Here is a 23,204-nt window from a genome sequence, read left to right as displayed (position 1 = left end):
GTCTCATTACCATATACAGTAGCATATACCCTTCTGCTGCCTTAAAATCTGCTACCATCGAAGGGGGATGGGCAACGCATGGAGAAGGGGCTTGGTGATGTTCTCAGATCGATCCAATCTGTGTGTTTTGATGCTGTGGCTCCTCAGTGTTAACAAAGCAGGTTGAAGCTTTCCAAGCAGACAAAAATAACACAACCACCCACTATACTGTAGCAGCAGCTGTGGGCAAGACTGGGGGAAAACATTTCCATTCAGGGTAACTGTAGTAGTCTTGCTCATAAATCTTTAGGAGTCCACTGGGGCCTCTGAAAGGACTGCACAAAGAGGGGCCCCATAACTGATGTCCCAGTCCCAACATGAAACACACACATTTGCGCGCATGCACGCACACACACACACACACACACACACACACACACACACACACACACACACACACACACACACACACACACACACACAGTAACCAGGTGTAACATACACGGTACACACAGCGTGTTGGCACCATACTGGCATTGTGCTTCCCTGTGGTTTAAGAGCCTTTGTAGGGCGCAGGCTGGTGTTTTCTGTGGACTTTGTTTTCACAGCAACACACTGGTTGTGGAATCTGTTTGAGCCAACAGCACAGAAGGGCTTCTTAGAAAGAGAGGTTTATTACAGCTAGACACTGCAGACATGGTAGCTAGGAGGGAGGGAGGCATGCAGGGAAGCAGGCAGGGAGACAGGCAGGGAGGGAGACACTACAAGGATGTCATAGAAGAGGGGGGTGCCTTTGTGGGCTGATGGTGGACTGAGTTAAGGAAATTGGATGATTGTTCTTGATATTTGTTCTGAACTAAATGGGAGGACCCTCAAGGGAGTTGGTTATGAGTAGGTCCTGAGCAATAGGGTAAGGTGTGGTCAGTGGTCCTGATATGAAGGTCTGAGGGTAAGGGATGTTAAATGAGAGATAGAAACAGGTGTGTGTTTGTGGGGTGAGAGTCTCATCCTCTGATCCGTCAGAACCCTGCAAGGAGAAGAGGAGGCTTCTCCTGCATCCATATTCATAGAGCTGTCAATCCCAAAACACTGACCAGGGATGGGCTGACTCATACTGCGACTATAGCATTCTAGTCACACACAGAGATAAACAGGGACACAGATAGAGACATACTGGTAGAGATGCAGAGACACATCATGAAAGTAGGGACATACACACACAAGGACCAGCGGTGGCAGATACAAAGTTTAATTAACAAGCACTCACTCAAACAGAGCCTTTCAGGATGCTGAGGAGTCTCTTGTCCCTCTCATTAAAATCCAATGGAGACACCATCAATCTTCAGGGATCAATACCATCAATGTTGTGTGTGTGTGTGTGTTTGCATGTTTTCGTGTGTACCCTTGTGTGAACATACATCACTGCTGGTTGATCTATTGTTACAGCATTTCACTTATGGAGAGTGAGAGCTGGGACTTGCCTTTTCATTAGACAGTAATTGCATTGATATGTGTGCAGTAAAGGTTAAAAAGTGTGTCCGGCTACACCTATTAATCCTGTGATCTCCGTGGTAGTGTACAGTGAACAGCACCACCAAGTGGTGTAAAGAGACAGGGGCATATGAAATAAAGATGCACTTTCTATGACCAATATTCGTGTGAACCTGCTTGACACCGGTCCCTTCTGTGCACTCAAGGTCATGCAGATGAGGGGGGGGATTGATTCAAGATTAAAGAGAGTGGGGAGATGGACACAAAGTAAGAGAGGTACAGGGAGAGATACAGAGAAAGAAAAGGGTATAGTAAGGGAAAGGGAGAGAGAGAGAGAGAGAGAGAGAGAGAGAGAGAGATTCATTAAGTGCAGCAACCTATTTGCCAAAACATTTCACAAACACATTCCTCTGATGTCATCACCTCCTAGCCTCATCACCTAAATACCAATCAGCTTCTCATTTCTACTCACCCTAGTTGTTAGCGAACCAATCATATTCTCTATCCATGATATCACCACTCCACAAAACTGAAGTACAATCTCTGTCTAGCATGCTGATGGCTATAGACCAAAGAGACACTGGAGAGCTGTGTAGTGGTTCTGAGAACTGAAGAACAAACAGACAGGCACGATGAATGGTGGAGTTCTGCTGCCTCGAGACACCGAAAAATAAGTGTGAGACAAATGTCTGTGACAGCTAAAACAAGCAGCCATTGTGAGCATAATGAACTGGAGAAAACAGCCAGCAGGCTAAATGCAGCTGATGATTGGAGGAGAAGTGACCATGTGACTGTTTTAGATCAATAACAATGACATGAGAGGAGATGAGAAGCAAAGAGACATCAAACTAAAATGATCTATCATCTACTACACACGTAGGCACGCGCACGCGCTTACACACGCACACACACGCACAGAGCTTCTAGTTTTCTAAACTCCTCCATTTCTCTTGGGATTCGGTGTCCTTGACACACAGACATGTATAGGCTACACATTAACATACACTAACACATACTCAGTTCACTGCACACGGCCTCTCTGACAGAGTACTTCATAGTTTCATCTGCCTCTATATTCAGAGCAACTCTATCATGCTGTAAGAATCCCAGAGGAATAGGTCATGTGGAGCTGCATAAACTAATTTATATTCTGTACTTTACTGTGTTTGCGATCGGGATGCCTTTCAACCATAGCCAATTGATCTATTATACAGTAGGGAAACAAACTGCACTCACTGTACCACTGCGTACTGTTGTAAACTATTTTTGGAGAACCTTGGGAAAACATAGTTGACTGAAGTGGCATAGAGAAAGGAAGCTTTTAGAGGCATTAGGTGACTTCAGGGAGTTGACAGTCCCTGCTGACTTGATTTACTTTGTTAAATGAGTTACAGTATGGTGACCATTGGGGGAGGTGGCAGGTAGACTAGTGGTTAAGAGCGTTCCACAGGGATGCTGGCCCATGTTGACTCCAATGCTTCCCCCAGTTGTGTCCATTTGGCTGGATTTCCATTGGTGGTGGACCATTCTTGATACACACGGGAAACTGTTGAGCATGAAATACCCAGCTGCTTTGCAGTACTTGACACACTCAAAGCAGTGCGCCTGGCACCTACTACCATATCCTGTTCAAAGGCACTTACATATTTGGTCTTGCCCATTCACCCTCTAAATGGCACACATACACAATCCATGTCTTAATTGTCTCAAGGCTTAAAAATATTTGATATTTATTTAACCTGTCTCCTCCCCTTCACCTACATAGATTGAAGTGGATTTAACAAGGAATAACAATAAGGGATCATAGCTTTCACCTGGATTCACCTGGTCAGTCTATGTCTTTGAAATGTTCCTAATGTTTTGTCCACTCAGTGTATACTGTGTGCTATACATGTGACAGACAGGAAGTTGTGGAAACTTAATCCAGGGCCTCTGGGTTACGTGGTCAGCATGTTTGAGCTGTATAGAGCGGTTCACAACATACATATCCCCTAGTCTGTTTTCTTTCCATAAAAATATCAGGATACGTGAGAGGCGTGCACCTTGACTTCACCTTGCCTGTACATGAGTTTTATGTGTGTGGTTAAGAGACGTGCATGTCTGTATGTGTGTGATCCATAACTTACCTCCTCTCATCACATGTATGTGCATAGCTTGACCCTTCTCCTTATTATCATCCCCAGGCCACCACCAGCCACCCCTGCCCAGAGGAGGCTACATGCGCTCCCCCTCGTGGACCCGTTGCAGCAAGGCTGAGCCCCCCAGGGAGAGGAAGCACCACAGTGACTCCGACACCACCGCAGGGCCCTTAATGAAGCTGGAGAGGCCTAAGCAGCCCTGAGAGCCCACGGGTCTGGCCCGGAAAGAGAGAGGCCCAGAGCGGACACACCGAGAGCGGGCACAGAGACCACACCAACTGCCCCAACCCCTGGTCCGGGCACTGAAACAACCATGTTGCTGAAGACACTACAGACAGACTAAGCTCTCGATGCTGTGCACTGTATTATAAACTTAACATGAAACAACGGCTGTGAGTGAAATACACACAGACACAGATGCAAACACACAAAATGACACACGGATATCTGCAAAACCACACACACGTACACACATGCTATTTATTGTGTTTTCCATGCAAGGGGTTCCTCTGGCACAAACACTGGAGGGCCAGTGTGATTTTTGAGGCTTTGTTTGGGGTGAACATCAGGGTATAAGGCTGTCCCAGTGTGGGGAGAATGCCTGGCTAAAAGCCTCCCTATCCCTGCAGAATCTTAGGGGTGGGAGAGTGGGCTTGGAGGGGTGGGACGGTCCCTGAAATCTGTGACAAACTCGGCTACAAAATATAATGTGGCGAAGTTAACGAGAATACCCACTCCAGTCAAATAAAAGACTGGAATATAGACCTCATTATGCGATAGTACAGCAGGCAATCTGGAAGTCTTCTTTGTAATTAGAATAAGAGTCCAACCTGAATCTATTGCACAATGTTCTTCCTTAAAGTACCAGGGCCATCTGCTCTCTGAATTACTTTCTGCAGGCTTTCTGTAGGTTGTAACTAACAATGGGCAGTGTTTCAGTTGGGCCACTCTCCATCACTCTCTGAATTACTTTCTGTAGGTTGTAACTAACAGGAGGCAATGGGCAGTGTTTCAGTGGGGCCACTCTCCATCGCTCTCTGAATTACTTTCTGTAGGTTGTAACTAACAGGAGACAATGGGCAGTGTTTCAGTGGGGCCACTCTCCATCGCTCTCTGAATTACTTTCTGTAGGTTGTAACTAACAGGAGGCAATGGGTAGTGTTTCAGTGGGGCCACTCTCCATCGCTCTCTTTTCTTTCCATCCTCTCCCTCTCTCTCTTCTTCTACACCTCTCTCTACCTGAGAGGAAACCGGTGTGGCCACAGTAAACTAAATGTATTTGCAGATATGATATGATGTACGACAGCAGTCCTTCTCACCAACATTACATTCAACACTGTGGATCTTGTCCTTTGCCAAACCAAGTGAAGTGGGGATGAGTGGTGAAAAAAATAAAGAATTTCATGCAAACAAAGTGAACTTTCTCTGTGGGTGATTTTTGCATTAGAGCACTAACCAAACATTGTGCAGCTGTAGGTTGTCTGATAGGGTATTATGAACAGCAGTCTGAGCCTTTCATTATTTATGCTCAACAGACCAAACAAACAAACTCTCGAATTCCTGCCAGGAACACTGTGGAGGAAGAAAACCCAGCATCAGCAACATGAAAACAGTTCAATTGAAACCACATTGAAATACTTCAGAGTACACACTTAATCACACAGTGGACAGAGAAGTATTGAATAGCAATAATGTTTAAACGGTCAAAGGAATAACCTTAATTTACTCTCGTCAGCTTCGCCAAAATCAATGGGCTCTGGCAGCTCTGTAGAGGTTTAAAATGTCTGCTTTTTAAATGGTGACTGCAGGTTCCTAACTGAGCAGATAGAGGGCAGAACAGAATAAAGGGGGGAATGCAGATAGACTTACAATATACAGTCATACACATATCCATAAACAGCTTTATACCATGGCATTGTTGAATACTCATTTCTGATTGGCTTGATGTGCATTCTCGAGCGTGCATTATTTAAGTGATAGTGCCCAGGAAGCTGGTGTTTGGAGGATATATTATGTGCATTCTCGAGCGTGCATTATTTAAGTGATAATGCCCAGGAAGCTGGTGTTTGGAGGATATATTATGTGCATTCTCGAGCGTGCATTATTTAAGTGATAATGCCCGAGAAGCTGGTGTTTGGAGGATATATTGGGACAGGTGCTGTTAGGCCCGAGACGAAGTGGAGGGCCGGCAAACCGTGCCAATATATCCTCTAAACACCGGCTTCTCGGGCATTATCACTTTTATACAACGGGTTACCAACCTATTATGGGCCCTCCAGAGGGTGGTGCGGTCTGCACAACGCATCACCAGGGGAAAACAGCCTGCCCTCCAGGACACCTACAGCACCCGACGTCACAGGAAGGCCAAAAAGATCATCAAGGACAACAACCACCTGAGCCACGGCCTATTCCCGCCACTATCATCCAGAAGGCGAGTCAATACAGGTGCATCAAAGCTGGGACTGAGAGACTGAAAAATAACTTCTATCTCAAGGCCATCAGACTGCTATACAGCCGTCACTAACACAGAGAGGCTGCTGCCTACATAGAGAACTTCAAATCAGTGTCCCCTCTAATAAATGGATCACTAGTCACTTGATTAATGCCACTTTAATAATGATGTTTACATATCTGGCATTACTCATCTCATATGTATATACTGTATTTTAAACCATTCATTGCATCTTGCCTATGCTACTCGGTCATTGCTCATCCATATATTTATATGTACATATTCTTATTCCATCCCTTTACTTAGATTTGTGTGTATTGGGTAGTTGTTGTGGAATTGTTAGATTGTTGTTGCTATTGCTGCACTCTCGGAACTAAACGCACAAGCATTTCACTACACTCGTAATAACATCTGCTAACCATGTGTAAGTGACCAATAGAATTTGATTTGATATTCACATAAATGATTGTCATTTTCATTAAAAACCTTATTTTCATTTATTTATTTATTCATAATATTTAATCCTTCCACAAGATATAGTCCTGTCACAAATCTAGGGTTGCTACCCAAGCCGGCTGGTCGTTCGTTCTATCGGTTCGGTTGCCAGAGACGCAACTCAGTCCTTTAGCATTTTTGTTCTGTATCTATGAACGTGACCCAGTCGTTCATTCTGAATGTTCCATTGCCATACTGACTCGCAACGTTCATATCCCTTGCTTGCTAGCTAGCCAACTACAGCTACTTTACAGTCACGTCAAAAAGTTCAGCCAGAATAGCAGGAAAGTAGCAACATGTATAGGAACCATGTATATAGGAACCACAGGAGGCTGTTGAGGTTGAGGACAGCTCATAATAATGGCTGAAATGGAGTGAATGGTATCCTTGGCAGCAGATAAATGGGGATCCATAAGAAATACAAATACCATTTAATTTATTCCGTTACAGCCATTACCGTGAGCCCATCCTCCCTAATTAAGGTGCCACCAACACAGAGGCATGGACTGTGTACATGTAACTGCCAAAATAAACCAGAGGAATGAGTAAATGAGGAATACCAAGTAAATAGAAAGCAGGTGCTTCCACACAGGTATCGTTCCTGAGTTAATTAAGCAATTAAAATCCCATCATGCTTCGGCTGGTGTATAATATTGCTGGGAAAGCCATTATTTTTGGCTACCATCCACAGGGCAGGCATGCTCACTGAATGGTTTGATGAGCATTAAAATGATGTAAACTATATGCCATGGCCACCTCAGTAACCGCATCTCAACCTAATTGAACACTTACGGGAGATTTTGGAGCAGCGCCTGAGACAGCATTTTCCACCACCCTCAACAACAAAACAATTCCAAATGATGGAATTTCTCATAGAAGAATGGTGTCACATCCCTCCAGTATAGTTCCAGACACTTGTAGAATCTGTGCGAAGGTGCACTGAAGCTGTTCTGGCTCGTGGTGGCCAAGCACTAAGTACTAAGTCACTATGTTGGTGTTTCCGTCATTTTGGTAGTTACCTGTACACTACTGTATATAAAGCAACACAAAATGTGCCCCCTGTTACTATGGAATGGGATTTCACATCCAGTATAACCAGTGGCACAAATACTCCTGACTTAGGTCATCCTTACAGCACTGTGAGGTCAGAAAACTAATAATAACAACTCATAGATATGCATTCACACTGGGACATAAAATCTGGTTTTTATTGGTGAATGTCAGATGTTGATAATATATCACACAGCAAACTTCACAATTCTGGATGTATTGTAGTGTTGCAGTGTTGACTTTCATTGAAACTGTCGTGTACACATTCCTTATAGTGCTTTAAGCAAGATCACTAGATACACTGAGCCACACTGAGCCACAAGAACCAGCAGTCAGTCAATCAGGCAGAAAAGCAGGATTGGAATTTAAACACAGTTTAGGCTACACCAAGACATCTGGAATGTACTGTAAAAACATTGTCTTTTTTGTTTACGCTGACCCACACAACTAGGCATAGAAGTAGAAACATATGGCTTTATACGTATGGTCCGGAGTGTAACAATGCTCATTTTATGTATAAATCCATGAATCAATGTAGGTAATTGCAGAGTTCCAAAAACTGTCAGAAATACTGAGATTGAGTGAGGTAGTGACACCTTTATTTTCAGCAGTAAAAGGTTCAAAACAACCTTCAGGAAATGCAATGCAGATCGGTACAACATCTCATTTCTTCTCCCAAAACCATCTATTCTGAGAAGAGAATACCAAAACCCCTCTACGGGGTTTCTCGGGGGTGTGGGAGTAAGCACTGCTCAGCTGGCGTCGCTATGGAGATATACAGTACCAGGTAAACGTTTTTTATTTATGACTATTTTCTACATTGTAGAATAACAGTGAAGACATCAAAACTATGAAATAACACATATGGAATCATGTAGAAACCCCAAAAATATAAAAATACATTGTGTTTTGGTTACTACAGGATTCCATTGTTTTGACACGGAGGACTATTTCTGTCTGTAATAAATCAGTCTAAATATTTTGATTGGCTATGCACACCCAGGCCCACCCATGGTGCGCCCCTGCCCAGTCACCTGAAATCCATAGATTAGGGCCTAATGATTTTTTTGCAATCAACATACTTCCTTATATGAACTGTAACTCAGAAAAATTGATGCGTTTATATTTTTGTTCGGTATACACACATATCTCAATTCTTCACAAAAGATGTTTGAAGTTCATCTGTTGTCAGTTGACTTAGCAACATTGAGAGAGCATAAGAGGTGAGTTAGTGTACACTAGTACTCAGAAATAGAGCTTGTCAGAAGCTGTTTTCCTGTGGGGGAAAGTGGGCAGGTAGAGGTGTGGCTGTTGTTTTTCGCAAAAGACTGAAAAATGACATTTAGAAGACGTGTTTTCTTCAATTAGACCTAATAACAGTTTGTATTTTATCCTATTTCTGGTTGAGGTTCAATGTAAATGTCACACTGTCCCACTGTTACAGTCTGATCAACATGGACTGGATTTCTGCTGAGCTTTCTGAAAACCCTCTGCAGTCACATGGCTGTTTAGTTAACAAGTGTCAATAACTGAAGAGAGACATGGGAACATGAACACAGTCGCTGAAATTCAACAAGGTCAGAAGGTAGCAAAAACATTGAAGATTAAATCAGCACGCAGGGTGGCAGGTAGCCTGGCGGATAGAGCGTTGGGACAGTAACTTAAAAGGTCACTAGTTAGAACCCAGAGCCGACAACGTGAAGAAAAAAAAATCTGTCAATGTGCCCTTGAGCAAGGCACTTACCTAATTGCTCCAGGGTCGCCGTTGATAATGGCAGACCCTGGCTGTGACCCCACTCTCTGAGGGTGCCTCAGGGGGAATTAATACACACTTGTACATGTGTGAGAGGGGCAAATAAGCACCCACCTAATTATTACAATGGTGCAACACACACTCACATAGACCTTCATGATCCAATATGAAATCTAAAAGAAAACATCTCATATGAGACATGTACACCAGAGACGGGTCATTTTGAAGGGGGTGGGGGCCACAAAAAAAAATGGATCTCATGACGGGCCACAGTTGCTCACGGGTCTGCATACAAACATCGACATTATTCATGCAATTCTTCAAATTTTGCCATTGGGTGGAGAAACATTTTGCAGTTCTACACAGTTTGCCACAGGGTGGAGAAACATTTTGCAGTTCTACACAGTTTGCCACAGGGTGGAGAAACATTTTGCAGTTCTACACAGTTTGCCACAGGGTGGAGAAACATTTTGCAGTTCTACACAGTTTGCCACAGGGTGGAGAAACATTTTGCAGTTCTACACAGTTTGCCACAGGGTGGAGAAACATTTTGCAGTTCTACACAGTTTGCCACAGGGTGGAGAAACATTTCTGCAGTTCTACACAGTTTGCCACAGGGTGGAGAAACATTTTTGCAGTTTTTAATGTGATTTCGGAGTGAGACTGACGAACAAAATCGTTGGGAGCCTCCCGGCCGGTATTTCGACCATAACAAGTTGAGATAGCTAGGCACTAAACTAACTCCATCAATCTAAAGAAAATTGCTAATTGACTAACATAACAGAAAAACTGATGCGCAACCAAATGTAGAAATTGCACCTGGTGTATTTGAACTCACAACAGTAAGTTGGGGCGGGGATTGACCCAAGGGCCTTCAAAATGGGGGCTTCCGACAGCAACCCATCCTTGATGTACATGATCACATATTCATACAAAAATTGTGAGACATACTCATCCAACACACAATGAAAAGGTCAAACAATGAATACTATACAACTAAACTCAGCAAAAAAACATCCTCACTGTCAACTGCATTTATTAACAGCAAACTTAACATCTGTAAATATTTGTATGAACATAACAAGATACAACAACTGAAGCAAACTGAACAAGTTCCACAGACATGTGACTAACAGAAATGGAACAATGTGTCCCTGAACAAAGGGGGGGGGGGGGCAAAATTAAAAGCAAGTCAGTATCTGGTGTGGCCACCAGCTGCATTAAGTACTGCAGTGCATCTCCTCCTCATGGACTGCACCAGATTTGCTAGTTCTTGCTGTGAGATGTTACCCCACTCTTCCACCAAGGCACCTGCAAGTTCCCAGAAATTTCTGGGGGGGAACGGCGCTAGCCCTCACCCCCCGATCCAACAGGTCCCAGACATCCAGACGTGCTCAATGGGATTGAGATCCGAGCTCTTCGCTGGCTATGGCAGAACACTGACATTCCTATCTTGCAGGAAATCATGCACAGAACGAACAGTATGGCTGGTGGCATTGTCATGCTGGAGGGTCATGTCAGGATGAGCCTGCAGGAAGGGTACCACATGAGGGAGGAGGACGTCTTCCCTGTAACGCACAGCGTTGAGATTGCCTGCAATGACAACAAGCTTAGTCCGATAATGCTGTGACACACCGCCCCAGACCATGACGGACCCTCCACCTCCAAATCAATCCCGCTCCAGAGTACAGGCCTCAGTGTAAAGCTCACTCCTTCGATGATAAACACAAATCTAACCATCACCCCTGGTGAGACAAAACCGCGACTCGTCAGCGAAGAGCACTTTTTGACAGTCCTGTCTGCTCCAGCGACGGTGGGTTTGTGCCCATAGGTGACGTTGTTACCGGTGATGTCTGGGGAGGACCTGCCTTACAACAGGCCTACAAGCCCTCAGTCCAGCCTCTCTCAGCCTATTGCGGAAAGTCTGAGCACTGATGGAGGGATTGTGCGTTCCTGGTGTAACTCGGGCAGTTGTTGTTGCCATCCTGTACCTGTTGCAGGTGTGATGTTCGGATGTACCGATCCTCTGCAGGTGTTGTTACACGTGGTCTGCCACTGCGAGGATGATCAGCTGTCCATCCTGTCTCCCTGTAGCGTTGTCTTAGGCTTCTCACAGAACAGACATTGCAATTTATTGCCATGGCCACATCTGCAGTCCTCATGCCTCCTTGCAGCATGACTAAGGCACATTCACGCAGATGAGCAGGGACCCTGCGCATCTTTATTTTGGTGTTTTTCAGAGTCAGTAGAAAGGCCTATTTAGTGTCCTAAGTTTTCATAACTTTGACCTTAATTGCCTACCGTCTGTAAGCTGTTATTAACAACCGTTCCACAGGTGCATGTTCATTCATTGTTTAAGCATGGGAAACAATGTTTAAACACTTTACAATGAAGATCTGTGAAGTTATTTGGATTTTTATGAATTATCTTTGAAAGACAGGGTCCTGAAAAAGGGATATTTCTCTTTTTGCTGAGTTTATAAAAACAATATATTTTCCCTGTGACAAAGATGTGATGACCATGGTCTCTAGGGCCTTAGAATGACCACACAGGACATGGTGCCTTCTTAAACCTGACACCCTCTCCTGATATCAGTCTGTCTGGGTCATGTCAAGTGCCTTCCTCTCACCATATGAAGTCTCAACATGTCCCTCCAGTGGCCTGGTTGGGTGGGGGCCAGGTCAGACGTGGTGTCAGTCTACAGGTAAAGAGCCTGTTTGCGTTGCTGCTCCTGGGGGGGCTCTTCCATCCCCTGGTCCTTGTTCCAGTTCCTGAGGCCCTCGGGAAAGGAGGTGTCCTCCTCCATGGCCCCCATCCCCTCAACAAACTCCTCATATGTAGACTTCTCCTCGTAGGGGCGAGGACCCAGCAGCTCCAGAATATCAGCCTTGTCCAGAACCTCCTTCTCCAGGAGACGCCTCCCCACCTGGAAGGGAGACAAGGGAGCGGATGGAGGTTAGACCACTTTTCAACCATGTTCTACAGTTGAAGTCGGAAGGTTACATACACCTTAGCCAAATACATTTAAACTCAGTTTTTCCACAATTCCTGACATTTAATCCTAGTAAACATTTCCTGTATTAGGTCAGTTATGATCACCACTTTATTTTAAGAATGTGAAATGTCCAAATAATAGTAGAGAGAATGATTTATTTCAGCTTCTATTTCTTTCATCGCATTCCCAGTGGGTCAGAAGTTTACATACACTCAATTCGTATTTGGTAGCATTGCCTTTAAATTGTTTAACTTGGGTCAAACGTTTCGGGTAGCCTTCCACAAGCTTCCCACAATAAGTTGGGTGAATTTTGGCCCCTTCCTCCTGACAGAGCTGGTGTAACCGAGTCAGGTTTGTAGGCCTCCTTGCTCGCACACACTTTTTCAGTTCTGCCCACAAATTTTCTATAGGATTGAGGTCAGGGCTTTTCGATGGCCACTCCAATACCTTGACTTTGTTGTCCTTAAGCCATTTTGCCACAACTTTGGAAGTATGCTTGGGGTCAATGTCCATTTGGAAGACCCATTTGTGACAGAGCTTTAACTTCCTGATTGATATCTTGAGATGTTGCTTCAATATATCCACATAATTTTCCTCCCTCGTGATGGCATCTATTCTGTGAAGTGCACCAGGCTCTCCTGCAGCAAAGCACTCCCAGGGCATGATGCTGCCACCCCCGTGCTTCACAGTTGGGATGACGTTCTTCGGCTTGCAAGCCTCCCCCTTTTTCTCCAAACAGTGGCCAAACAGTTCTATTTTTGTTTCATCAGACCAGAGGACATTTCTCCAAAAAGTATGATATTTGTCCCCATGTGCAGTTGCAAACCATATTCTGGCTTTTAATTGGCGGTTTTGGAGCAGTGGCTTCTTCCTTGCAGAGCGGCCTTTTTTTTAACCTTTATTTAACTAGGCAAGTCAGTTAAGAACAAATTCTTACCTTCAATGACGGCCTAGGAACAGTGGGTTAACTGCCTGTTCAGGGGCAGAACGACAGATTTGTACCTTGTCAGCTCGGGGATTTGAACTTGCAACCTTCCGGTTACTAGTCCAACACTCTAACCACTGACCCTTTCAGGTTATGTCGATATAGGACTTGTTTTACTGTGGATATAGATACTTTTGGACCTGTTTCCTCCAGTATCTTCACAAGGTCCTTTGCTGTTGTTCTGGAATTTATTTGCACTTTTCGCATGAAAGTGGTACCTTCAGGCATTTGGAAATTGCTCCCAAGGATGAACCAGACTGGTAGAGGTCTACATTTTATTTTCTGAGATCTTGGCTTATTTCTTTTGGTCAAGCAGAGGCACTGAGTTTGAAGGTAGGCCTTGAAAAACATCCACAGGTACACCTCCAATTGACTCAAATGATGTCATTTAGCCTATCAGAAGCTTCTAAAGCCAATACATAATTTTCTGGAATTTTCCAAGCTGTTTAAAGGCATAGTCAACTTAGTGTATGTAAACTTCTGACCCACTGGAATTGTGATTTATAAGTGAATTATAAGTTAAATAATCTGTCTGTAAACAATTGTTGGAAAAATTACTTGTGTCATGCACAAAGTAGATGTCCTAACCGACATGCCAAAACTATAGTTTGTTAATAAGAAATGTGTGGAGTGGTTGAAAAACAAGTTTTAATGACGCCAACCTAGGGGCATGTAAACTTCCGACTTCAACTGTATATACCTTTCTGATACATTATCGATGTGTTTGCCATCCTATTTATCCCCCTCTTAGGGTTAAAACCTCTTTGGGCTAGGGGGCAGTATTTTGAAGTGTGGATGAAAAGCGTGCCCAAAGTAAACTGCCAGTTACTCAAGCCTAGAAGCTAGGATATGCATATAATTGATAGATTTGGATAGAAAACACTAACCTTTCTAAAACTTTTAAAATAATGTCTGTGTATAACAGATCTGATATGGCAGGCGAAAACCCGAGGACAACCCCCCCCCCCCTTTTTTCCCCCTTCCTATGGCTTCCACTAGATGTTAACAGTCTTTAGAAAGAGTTTCAGGCTTGTTTTGGGAAAAATGAGCTAGAATTTGAAGTTTTTCTAAGTGGCTCCCATTTTGGCTGTAGTGTTTTCATGCGCGTGGATAAGAGTGCATTCTTTGTTGTTTATCTCCAGGTATAGACAATAAAGTTTCTCAGTCTTAAATTTTATCTGTTATTTACGTATTAGTGTACCTGAGGTTTGATTATAAACGTTGTTTGACTTGTTTGGAGAATTTTATTGGTAACGTTTGGGATTCATTTTGTATGCATTTTGAAGAAGGGAAACAGGTGGATTATTGAATGAAGCGTGCCAGCTAAACTGAGTTTTTGGGGATATAAAGAAGGACTTTATCGAACAAAAGGATCATTTGTGATGTAGCTGGGACCTTTTGGAGTGCCAACAGAAGAAGATCTTCAAAGGTAAGGCATTTATATTATCGCTATTTCTGACTTGGTTGAAAAATGTTTTTAATGCTTTTGTGTGTGGGGTGCTGTCCTCAGATAAGAGACTTGGACCTCCTCTCTCGATATCTCACTCCTTTGTCACCATCTCTCTCCTACATACCCCTCTCTTACCCCCTCCCTCCCCCTCACCTTCTCCACCACATCTCTCTTCTCAGTGATGAGCTGGTGTGTGCGTTGGAAGGCAGCGTCTATGAGTGAGCGGACCTCCTGGTCTATGAGCTGGGCCGTGGGCTCGCTGTAAGGCTTCTCCATCACCATCTCTCCCTGCCTGGGGAGCTCAAAAGACACCTGGCCCACCACCTCACTCATCCCAAACTGAACCACCTGAGAGAAGGATCGAGGGGGAGAGAGAGGTTAATTAGAGAGTGTGTGTGTGTGTGTGTGCGCGCGCATGTGTGTTTACCTGTGCGTAGGCAGACTGCGTGACCTTCCTGAGGTCATCCTGTGCCCCTGTGGTGATCTTCCCAAAAAAGACCTGCTCTGCCACGCGTCCCCCCAGCATCATACACATCCTGTCAAACAGCTGCTCCCGCGTGAACAGGTACTGCTCCTTAGGGAGGTACTGAGCATACCCCAAACCCTTCCCCCGGGGGATGATTGACACCTGGGACAGGAGAGGAAACCAACAGGTAAGATCCTACATTCTGCTCAGGGTGAAATTGAGGGATAGGTAGAACAGGGACAGTAAGGACAGAGAAGAGACAGTGGTTGGGGATAAAAAGGTGATAGAAGAGGAGAGAATGCTATTGAGGAGGGAAGATGGGAGGAGATGGCCACACACCTTGAGCAGAGGGTCAGCGTGTTCCAGGTACCAGCCTACCACAGCATGGCCAGCCTCGTGGTATGCTACAGTGGTCTTCTCTACTGCCTGTAGTACCTGGGTCGTCTTCTCCAGACCTGGGGGGAAAGGAGGGCATGTTTACAACCACAAAGTGTGTGTGAGTTTCATGTCTCAAGGCTGCACTTTTGTGGTGTTAGGAGAAGGGGCTTGGTTACTTGTTCAGGAGTAAAAGAGTGGCCTCACTGGCGCCGACAGACAGGGCAGAAAGGTCAACACCAGTCAGTCTGACAGTTACATTCCAAAGATGAACTCCCCGTTTGAGCCCTGACCCCTGACATCCACTCTCCCCATCATCCCCCAGTCAGTGACAGTAGCTTACCTCCGATGACCCTCTCGATGGCCTGCTCAAAGTGCTTGACGATGATAGACTCGTTAAGGTAGCGTGCTGCTATCAGGGCCGCCTCATTACACACGTTGGCAATATCAGCTCCTGTATGTTGACAGAACCATGTACTGTGTTAATTTCGTCATTACGTTTAAAGGGATAGTTTGGGACTTTGGAAAATCCCTTTATCTACTTCCCTGACGAGCAAATTCTAACTAGAGTATCGCAAAGACTGGAAGTATTTGGGTAAAGCTAGCGCAAAGACGAAGTCTCGCTAATGCTAGTTTGCTTTGGCCTGCAAAGCCACCTCTAACTTCCTTCATACTGGAAACAGAGACATAAAAAATGGTATCCATGAGTTCATCTGACTCATTTCCAAAATCCGAACCATCCCTTACACAGCTAGCTGTCAACGTGCACACAGACAAACACACCTGGCCCTGCACTCACCAGTGAAGCCAGGTGTGAGGGCAGCTAGTTTCCTGGCCAAAGCTTCAGAGTCTATACTGGAGTCCAGCTTCAGAGGCCTCAGATGGACCTTAAAGATGGACGCTCTGCCCTTTATGTCTGGTGGACCTGAAAGGAGAAGATGGGAGAGAGAGAAAGGGAGAATTTGAATTAGTGTAGGGATAGAAAGGGAAAAAGAAGGGGAACGGGTTTGACAGGGAGGAAGTGTAACATATTTATGGGAACGGATGACTGGCCCAGGCAGGAGAGGAAGAGGGAAAACATTGACACCCTAGTCAGAAGGCCCAGCGGAGCAGCTTGCCTCCTATCCCTAATGGTTACTGTCCTCCGGATACATAACCTTTCGGTATATAGAAGCTCTCGCTCAGGCTGCAATTAGTTTCCATGACAGACAGAAGAATTCAGGCCAGTGAGGCCAGCCCAGAGCTGCCTACCATTGTACAGCTGGACTGGACTTTGGGGAAAATGGATCCCAGCCGTCAGAAATAGCCTAGATCAGCCATCTCATCTCACTCACAAAGAGTACAACCACATGATATAACATGTTACTGCAATGTTGGGCACAGCTCAAATCAGACCACTATCGACACAGATAAGGCAATTAGGCAAGTTATGATATCACTGATAATGGCAAAAACATTTTGCAGTCAGTGCTTTTGCCAAAAATATGTCTGTGCACTTAAAGTTCTCACTTCTAAAATGGCTTGATTACAAGGACTAATTGCGAGTACAAAAACCACAGGCAAGATTTTACTGCATTGCTGAGATGGGGTCATGTCAAACTGTAATCATGTCGGCAAGGGCTGTAGGGAGTGTTTTCACTACCCAGGGAAAGGGGACAAAAAAAGGTCTTAATTTCAGCCAGGGCTGTATGGGACTAGAATATGGAGACTAGACAGTGGTCTAACATAGATAGACCAGGAGTTTTTCACTGACCACATGACCCAACTGTGAAAAACTCTGGGCTCTAGTTAGAATTTATAGCGTAGGGTTTTTCAATAGACTGCGCTGAAGATGCTAATCCAATGACAGGGCAGAAAACTCATTCTGTTTGTAGGCTGTGTTGACCAGAGAGGAATAGTTGTCAAGAGAGCAGAGCCAGAACACCAGAGCAAAGAAAGCAAGGCTAATGCCACGTTAATACAGGGGACTCTATTCCAGGTAAACCATGTCTATTCCAGGTAAACCATGTTTAATCCAGGTGAACTACGCTCTTTGAGTCACAGTACTGAACACACTGATAAAGCACTTTTTAAGTAGCTTTAATTATAGAAATAAACATCATTGTGTATACCCTATAGCGGCTAGGTAGCAGCATCTACCCAACTCCACATACTGTGACGTATATGTAGAATGCACTGTATATGTGAGGTACTGATAAGAGTTGGACTCTGAAAGAGGGGCCAATGAATTGTCTGATAGTCTGTAACAATGGCTGTGTTGATCTGTGGCGACAGGTAGGGACAGATTAGGCCCTGCTAAAGTTAGACTATCTGTACCTACTACAGTATTTAGATCATTGACATAATGTAGAGCTATGACAGAAATAAACAGGTCCAGGCCACACAGATGCTATTTATGGCGTGGACTGACTGTACCGTACCTATGTAAATCTGTCTGTCGAAGCGCCCAGGTCTCATCAGTGCTGGGTCCAGGATGTCTGGTCGGTTGGTTCCAGCCAAGACGACCACGTTAGTGCTGGTGTTGAACCCTACAGACCCAACAGAGAAGTGATGGGGGGAAAAAAGTTGAGATTGTATGGAAGGGTCACATAATAAACAGGACACAGATAACTATGGTTAATTAAACATGGCACATTCATTGAGTGTCTTTGGGAATCATTTCCCTTTCTTTGCTTCATTTAACCAGTGTAAGACGACCAAACCAGACCTACCATCCATCTCCACTAGAAGCTGGTTGAGTGTGTTCTCCTGCTCACTCTGTCCCCCAAACTTCCCACTGCCTCTCTTCCTGCCCACGGCATCTATCTCATCGATGAACAGGATGCAGGGAGCGTTCTTACGGGCCATGGCAAACATATCCCTCACCTGGAAAAGAGAAAGGAATGGGTTACATTACTGGGTAGGTCCACAGCACAACAAATCAACACTTTAGCAAAGTTTATCATGCTTATTGTATAAAACACATGCCAATACAGTGATTCAGAGAGTCAAGTATTTATTCCCAAAGAGGAGTGAAACAAGTGCGTGACCTCAAAGCAAATATTTAGACAAAGAGGAAAAGCTAACAGAAATCCACCCTGTTATCCAACTGTCCCTCTTCCTCCCCTCTCCCCTGGGGTAGTACTCACCCTGGCTGGACCCACGCCAACAAACATCTCCTGGAACTCAGATCCGTTGACGGTGATGAAGGGGACATTGGCCTCTCCGGCTGTGGCCTTGGCTAGCAGGGTCTTCCCTGTGCCGGGGGGACCCGACAACACTGCACCCTGGGAAGCACATGGTCATAGCTGGTATAAGTGGACACTCTTGTGAGTACTTGGAGGTTAGAGTGCAATGGTGACTGAGATGCAAAGGAAATGTCTATGCAAACAAACAGCCAATTAACTATAATCTCAGCTCTTCATACTGCATAGACAAATTCAACTGCACAGTGTTTTCCTGACATGGCCATGAAATCCAACACAACTGCTATTTTTTCTCTTGGTGAGCATCATCCTGAACAAGGTTAATCCGAGTAGTGTTTCAGATGCAGGTATGGTATCTAAAGAAAGAGTTACCTTGGGGATCTTGGCTCCTAGGTCCTGGTACTGCCGGGGGTTCTTCAGGAAGTTGACAAACTCTAGGATCTCCAGCTTGGCCTCTTCGCAGCCCGCCACATCCTTAAATCTCACGTCAATGTTGTCCTTCATGATCTTGGCCTTGGATTCGCCCATGCTGAAGGGGTTGCCTCGCCCCCCGCCACGGCCTCCTGCCATTGGTCCCTGGCGCATGGTGAAGAGCAGGAAGCCAACCAGCAACAGGGTTGGAAGAATGCTCATCAGGAAAGTACTATATATAAATAAAAGAGAGGAGAGATTTTCATTAAGGGGCCAGTCAATCTATCAACATCTCCAGGGTCAGTGAGAGCATGATAGAGAGGACCTTTAAATGAGCTTCAACCCCACAGCTCCTAATCTGAACAACATTCAAATAAAGTCTTCCTGTTCCCACAGCTCTCCACCCATCCCATGGCCTAGACCTCATGATGTCTCACCCGTCGCTCTCGCTTCCATAGATCACAGGTACTCTGTGTGTAGAGTCCAGGCCCATCTCCTGCTGGGCCAGCACCAGGTTGCGTTCAAACGTCTCCACGCTGCCGATGTTGAACCACAGGTAGCTCTGTGACACAGAGAGAGACAAGGGGATGTGAACACACTTATAACTGTTGGCATTCCTCACTGGTTAAATTCTAAGCAAAACATTATGGAATGTAACCACATAAGACTAAAGAATACATCTAAATCCAAATGCTTATCTTACTAAATTGTAAACTCTATACATGTCTTGAAGTCCAAAGAAAGGGACCCTATCGATAGTGTAAAAAACTAAAAAAACAAGACTCCCAAATGTCTCCCCTGTGATTATTTGGTACATACCACCTCTGACGTGTTGACTCCATGCACTGGGATGACTCTGACATACTGTTTGTTGACTACCTCCAGACGGTCCACCTGTACAGAGAACACATCAGACACATCAAAGAATGAAGACCTCAGACTCACTGTTCCACACACAAACAATGACATAACAGCTCCAATGAAAACACAAGCAATAATACTTTACTTATGGGTCTTATAAAATACATAGTAATTACATGGTAACTAGTGAAGAAAAGTAAACATAGCCCCTGTCTCTCACCAGTCCTCTAGCCAGGTAGTTATTTACAAAGTCCTTCCAGGAGACTTCCTTCCCAGTCTCTCGGAAGTAGAAATACAGGAACGCAGAGGCCATGCCGGCGAATCCGATCGCGACATTGCGCGTGGTCTTCTCATCCAAGGGGAAATCATTCTGTCAGATTCAGAGAAAACAAAGAGGGGAAACAGGGTGGAAATTATGTATACAGAAGACCGTCTCATCAACACACACAAGCGAACACACACAGACACAGTGTCTGAGTGGAAGCGGGCTCTGGCCACCGTCTGCCTCCCTCTCATGCAAACTGTCAACTCCCCCATTAGCAGTATGATAAAAGGTGACCCTTTATCCTCTTACACAGCAGCCCTTTAGAAATAGAACTCAACTTTTTTTACTTTCCTCTCTCTTCCATTACATAACAGGCTGCCAAACAAGGCATTATTGACTGACGTGTTTATGTAGCGTCTCTGGTTCAGATCAGGTAGATTAAAGGGGTGGAAAATCAAACATGAATGATGACAGAGTGCTGTTGCTACGGAGAAAACAGGCACACCTTGTTTGTTTACATGTCTGCTCTGTAGAAAGCGGAGGCTTTGAAACAGACCTGGAAGCGTGTCCACCAGTCTGATTCATCCTTCCTTCCGCCTCTCCTCCTCTCTCTCTCGCCACCTGCATTTGGTCCCCCTTCTCCTCCGCCCTGAGATTCTGGCTCTTTGGTCTTCTCATCTAAACAAGTGAAAATGACACAAGAAATGAAATCACAGACAACTGACTGTCCATCATTGACATCCCAGTGTTTTAACAGTGTGCCAGTAGAGAGACAGGATATAGGCCATCAGTCATACCTCTGGTCTCTTCAGATGATTTGTTCACTCCAGGAGTGTCCTCAATCTTTGGGAAGAACTTCTCAAATCCTGAAGCAATTAAAACATGGAATTAGCATAGGGATTAAAGATGTAGGACGCAATCAAACAACAAGAAAAATGAATTGCACAGTCATCTGTAATTTCCATGGTCATTACATGCATAGATGATAACATCAACACATTCCTGGTGTTAGAGTGATTTACCTCGTGGGGGATTGGAACTGAGCAATCGAGCCAATGTGTAAATGCATTGATTTAATCCCATGGGATTGATTCTTTTTAATGTGGAACACTGAGGAGAGAGCAGGATTGGATTAACACAGCCTACCTTGAATCTCATATTTGAAAGGGTTAACATATCTGCATTAGGCTACTGATATTCAACGATACACAGTTGAAGACAATTCATTTGTTATTCACTGAATATTATAATTATGCTCCCAAACATTTAAATGGGTATAGCAGCAGACTTACTTTTTATAGTTTACTCTGTTAGTCAGCCCCTCTACAAAACATTTTGGGGTGTGCACCATTTTTTTAATCCCTTTTACTATTCACTGAATATACAACACATCCACACATCATAATAACTTATTCTTATTATAGTAAATCATATTAAAAAGTACTTAATAAACAGATTAACTCATTGAACTGTTAGGCTATAAAAGCATCGATTTGGCAAAAGGCCCTAGAATGTTTCACGCAATTTGGGTCAAGGCTAGAAAAATACGAAAGGCTCCGATACCGTTGCGACGGGATGCAGTTTGTCAAATTTACGTCAAAAGTAGACTTATTTTGCATTTTATCTAACCCTAACAAATTGTCCTAACTTTAACCAAATTATCATAAAATATTACGATAATTCTCCTAACCTGCTACGAAAAGTCAAATCTGACGTTAATTTGATCAAAACTGGAGAGGTCCCTTCAAGCCATGACCCATAATGTGCTGCAGCGGAGACGAACCTTCCCCACAGAACGCAGCAACTCGATATGTTATGAAATTAATGAGGGGGAAAAAAGTTTCATAAGCAAGGAAGGGATCTTTATGTAAGAAACTCTTTATGACAAAGTTCATCAAGTAAAGGCAAACAAGGCTTAATCATGCATTTGTAAATATATTGTAAATTTGGCATTAATGTGTGATATCATTACATGGTTCTTTTGCAAGTTGACGGCAGACGGAATTATTTCAAGAAATGACACCCTACCTTCGATAATGCGCTAACGTTACTGTAGCGAAAAGCTGCAGGGATGGTGGCGCAGGTTCTGCCCCAAGCCTGCACCCCGTTCCGCAGGGGCACAACACTCACTGAAAGCAGCCCCATCATGCGAACCATATTTCGGCTGAAGCAGACAGAGTATCCCCCTGTTGCGGTAGATCGACTCCCGAGCCTCAACTGTTTAAAACTAGCTACGATTACACAGAATGAGATAAACCAAGTCATCAACCATATATAAGCCAAACGTAAAATAATGTAAACAAAAAATAACATTCACAAATACGTATCTATGCATCTATCATTGCTGTCAATCATTCGTTTTGTGACTTGTACAATAAGGAAATTCGATTAATTCTAGTTAAAGTATTCACATTTTATTGTTTTTATGTTCGTGCATTCCCACGACCTCATCGGGTCCTTCGAAGGACCAGACCACTCCATTGCGATTGGTCAATATGCGTGGAACGAAAAATATAAAAAAATGCCTGGAACGATAACAACAATAAGTGAAGTTTATGAAAATGAGGGCGTTCTATTAACCCGAGCCGCAGTGCACATGTCTATGAACGATCAAACGCGGTGGAGCGCCCTTCTCAAACCTTACAGTACTCTGTAAGGTTGTCAACAAGGTAGCAAGGTCCATAAATGTACATTTCCTGTCCATCACACATATGTTCGAATTTTCGAACTAGTTTTCATTGGGATGGGAAGGCAGATAAAGCATTTTTATAATAAAAAAAATCACTTGTGCATGTGAAAATACCGACTCATACTCTTTACTCCACGTGCTTGATCTAGCCTAGGCTATGTCAC

General features: G+C 44.2%; 2 protein-coding genes across 5 annotated transcripts in view; one reads left to right on the top strand and one right to left on the bottom strand.

Annotated features, from left to right (window-relative positions):
* The window catches only part of LOC109894989 (dysbindin domain-containing protein 1), a 37,494-nt gene extending 32,472 nt beyond the window's left edge, over positions 1-5,022 (top strand). For all 3 annotated transcript variants that reach the window (XM_031831030.1, XM_031831031.1, XM_031831032.1), the window contains one exon: positions 3,654-5,022. In XM_031831030.1, coding sequence (XP_031686890.1) covers positions 3,654-3,811 — 158 coding nt within the window. In that variant the 3' untranslated portion in view covers positions 3,812-5,022. The remainder of the gene's footprint in view (positions 1-3,653) is intronic.
* A 2,713-nt stretch (positions 5,023-7,735) lies between these two features.
* On the bottom strand, positions 7,736-22,750 carry LOC109895362 (AFG3-like protein 1). Of its 2 annotated transcripts, XM_031831027.1 has the most exons (17): positions 22,380-22,750; positions 21,374-21,461; positions 21,149-21,217; positions 20,908-21,029; positions 20,307-20,456; positions 20,045-20,119; positions 19,663-19,787; positions 19,187-19,457; positions 18,758-18,895; positions 18,341-18,494; positions 18,050-18,157; positions 16,429-16,554; positions 15,973-16,083; positions 15,594-15,709; positions 15,216-15,416; positions 14,942-15,136; positions 7,736-12,284 (listed from the first exon to the last, which is right to left on the bottom strand). In XM_031831027.1, exons 1-17 carry the CDS (start codon positions 22,662-22,664, stop codon positions 12,057-12,059), a joined length of 2,562 nt encoding a protein of 853 aa, XP_031686887.1. In that variant the 5' UTR covers positions 22,665-22,750; the 3' UTR covers positions 7,736-12,056. The 2 variants fall into 2 exon arrangements, with proteins under 2 accessions (XP_031686887.1, XP_031686888.1); XM_031831028.1 differs by lacking the exon at positions 22,380-22,750 and having other exon boundaries at positions 21,374-22,198.
* Between the last annotated feature and the right edge of the window lie 454 nt (positions 22,751-23,204).

The sequence above is a fragment of the Oncorhynchus kisutch genome, linkage group LG8 (assembly GCF_002021735.2).
Source record: "Oncorhynchus kisutch isolate 150728-3 linkage group LG8, Okis_V2, whole genome shotgun sequence".
NCBI classification, from domain to species: Eukaryota; Metazoa; Chordata; class Actinopteri; order Salmoniformes; family Salmonidae; genus Oncorhynchus; species Oncorhynchus kisutch.
The sequence above is the reverse complement of the archived record's forward strand: the minus strand, read 5'-3'. Positions and strand labels throughout refer to the sequence as shown.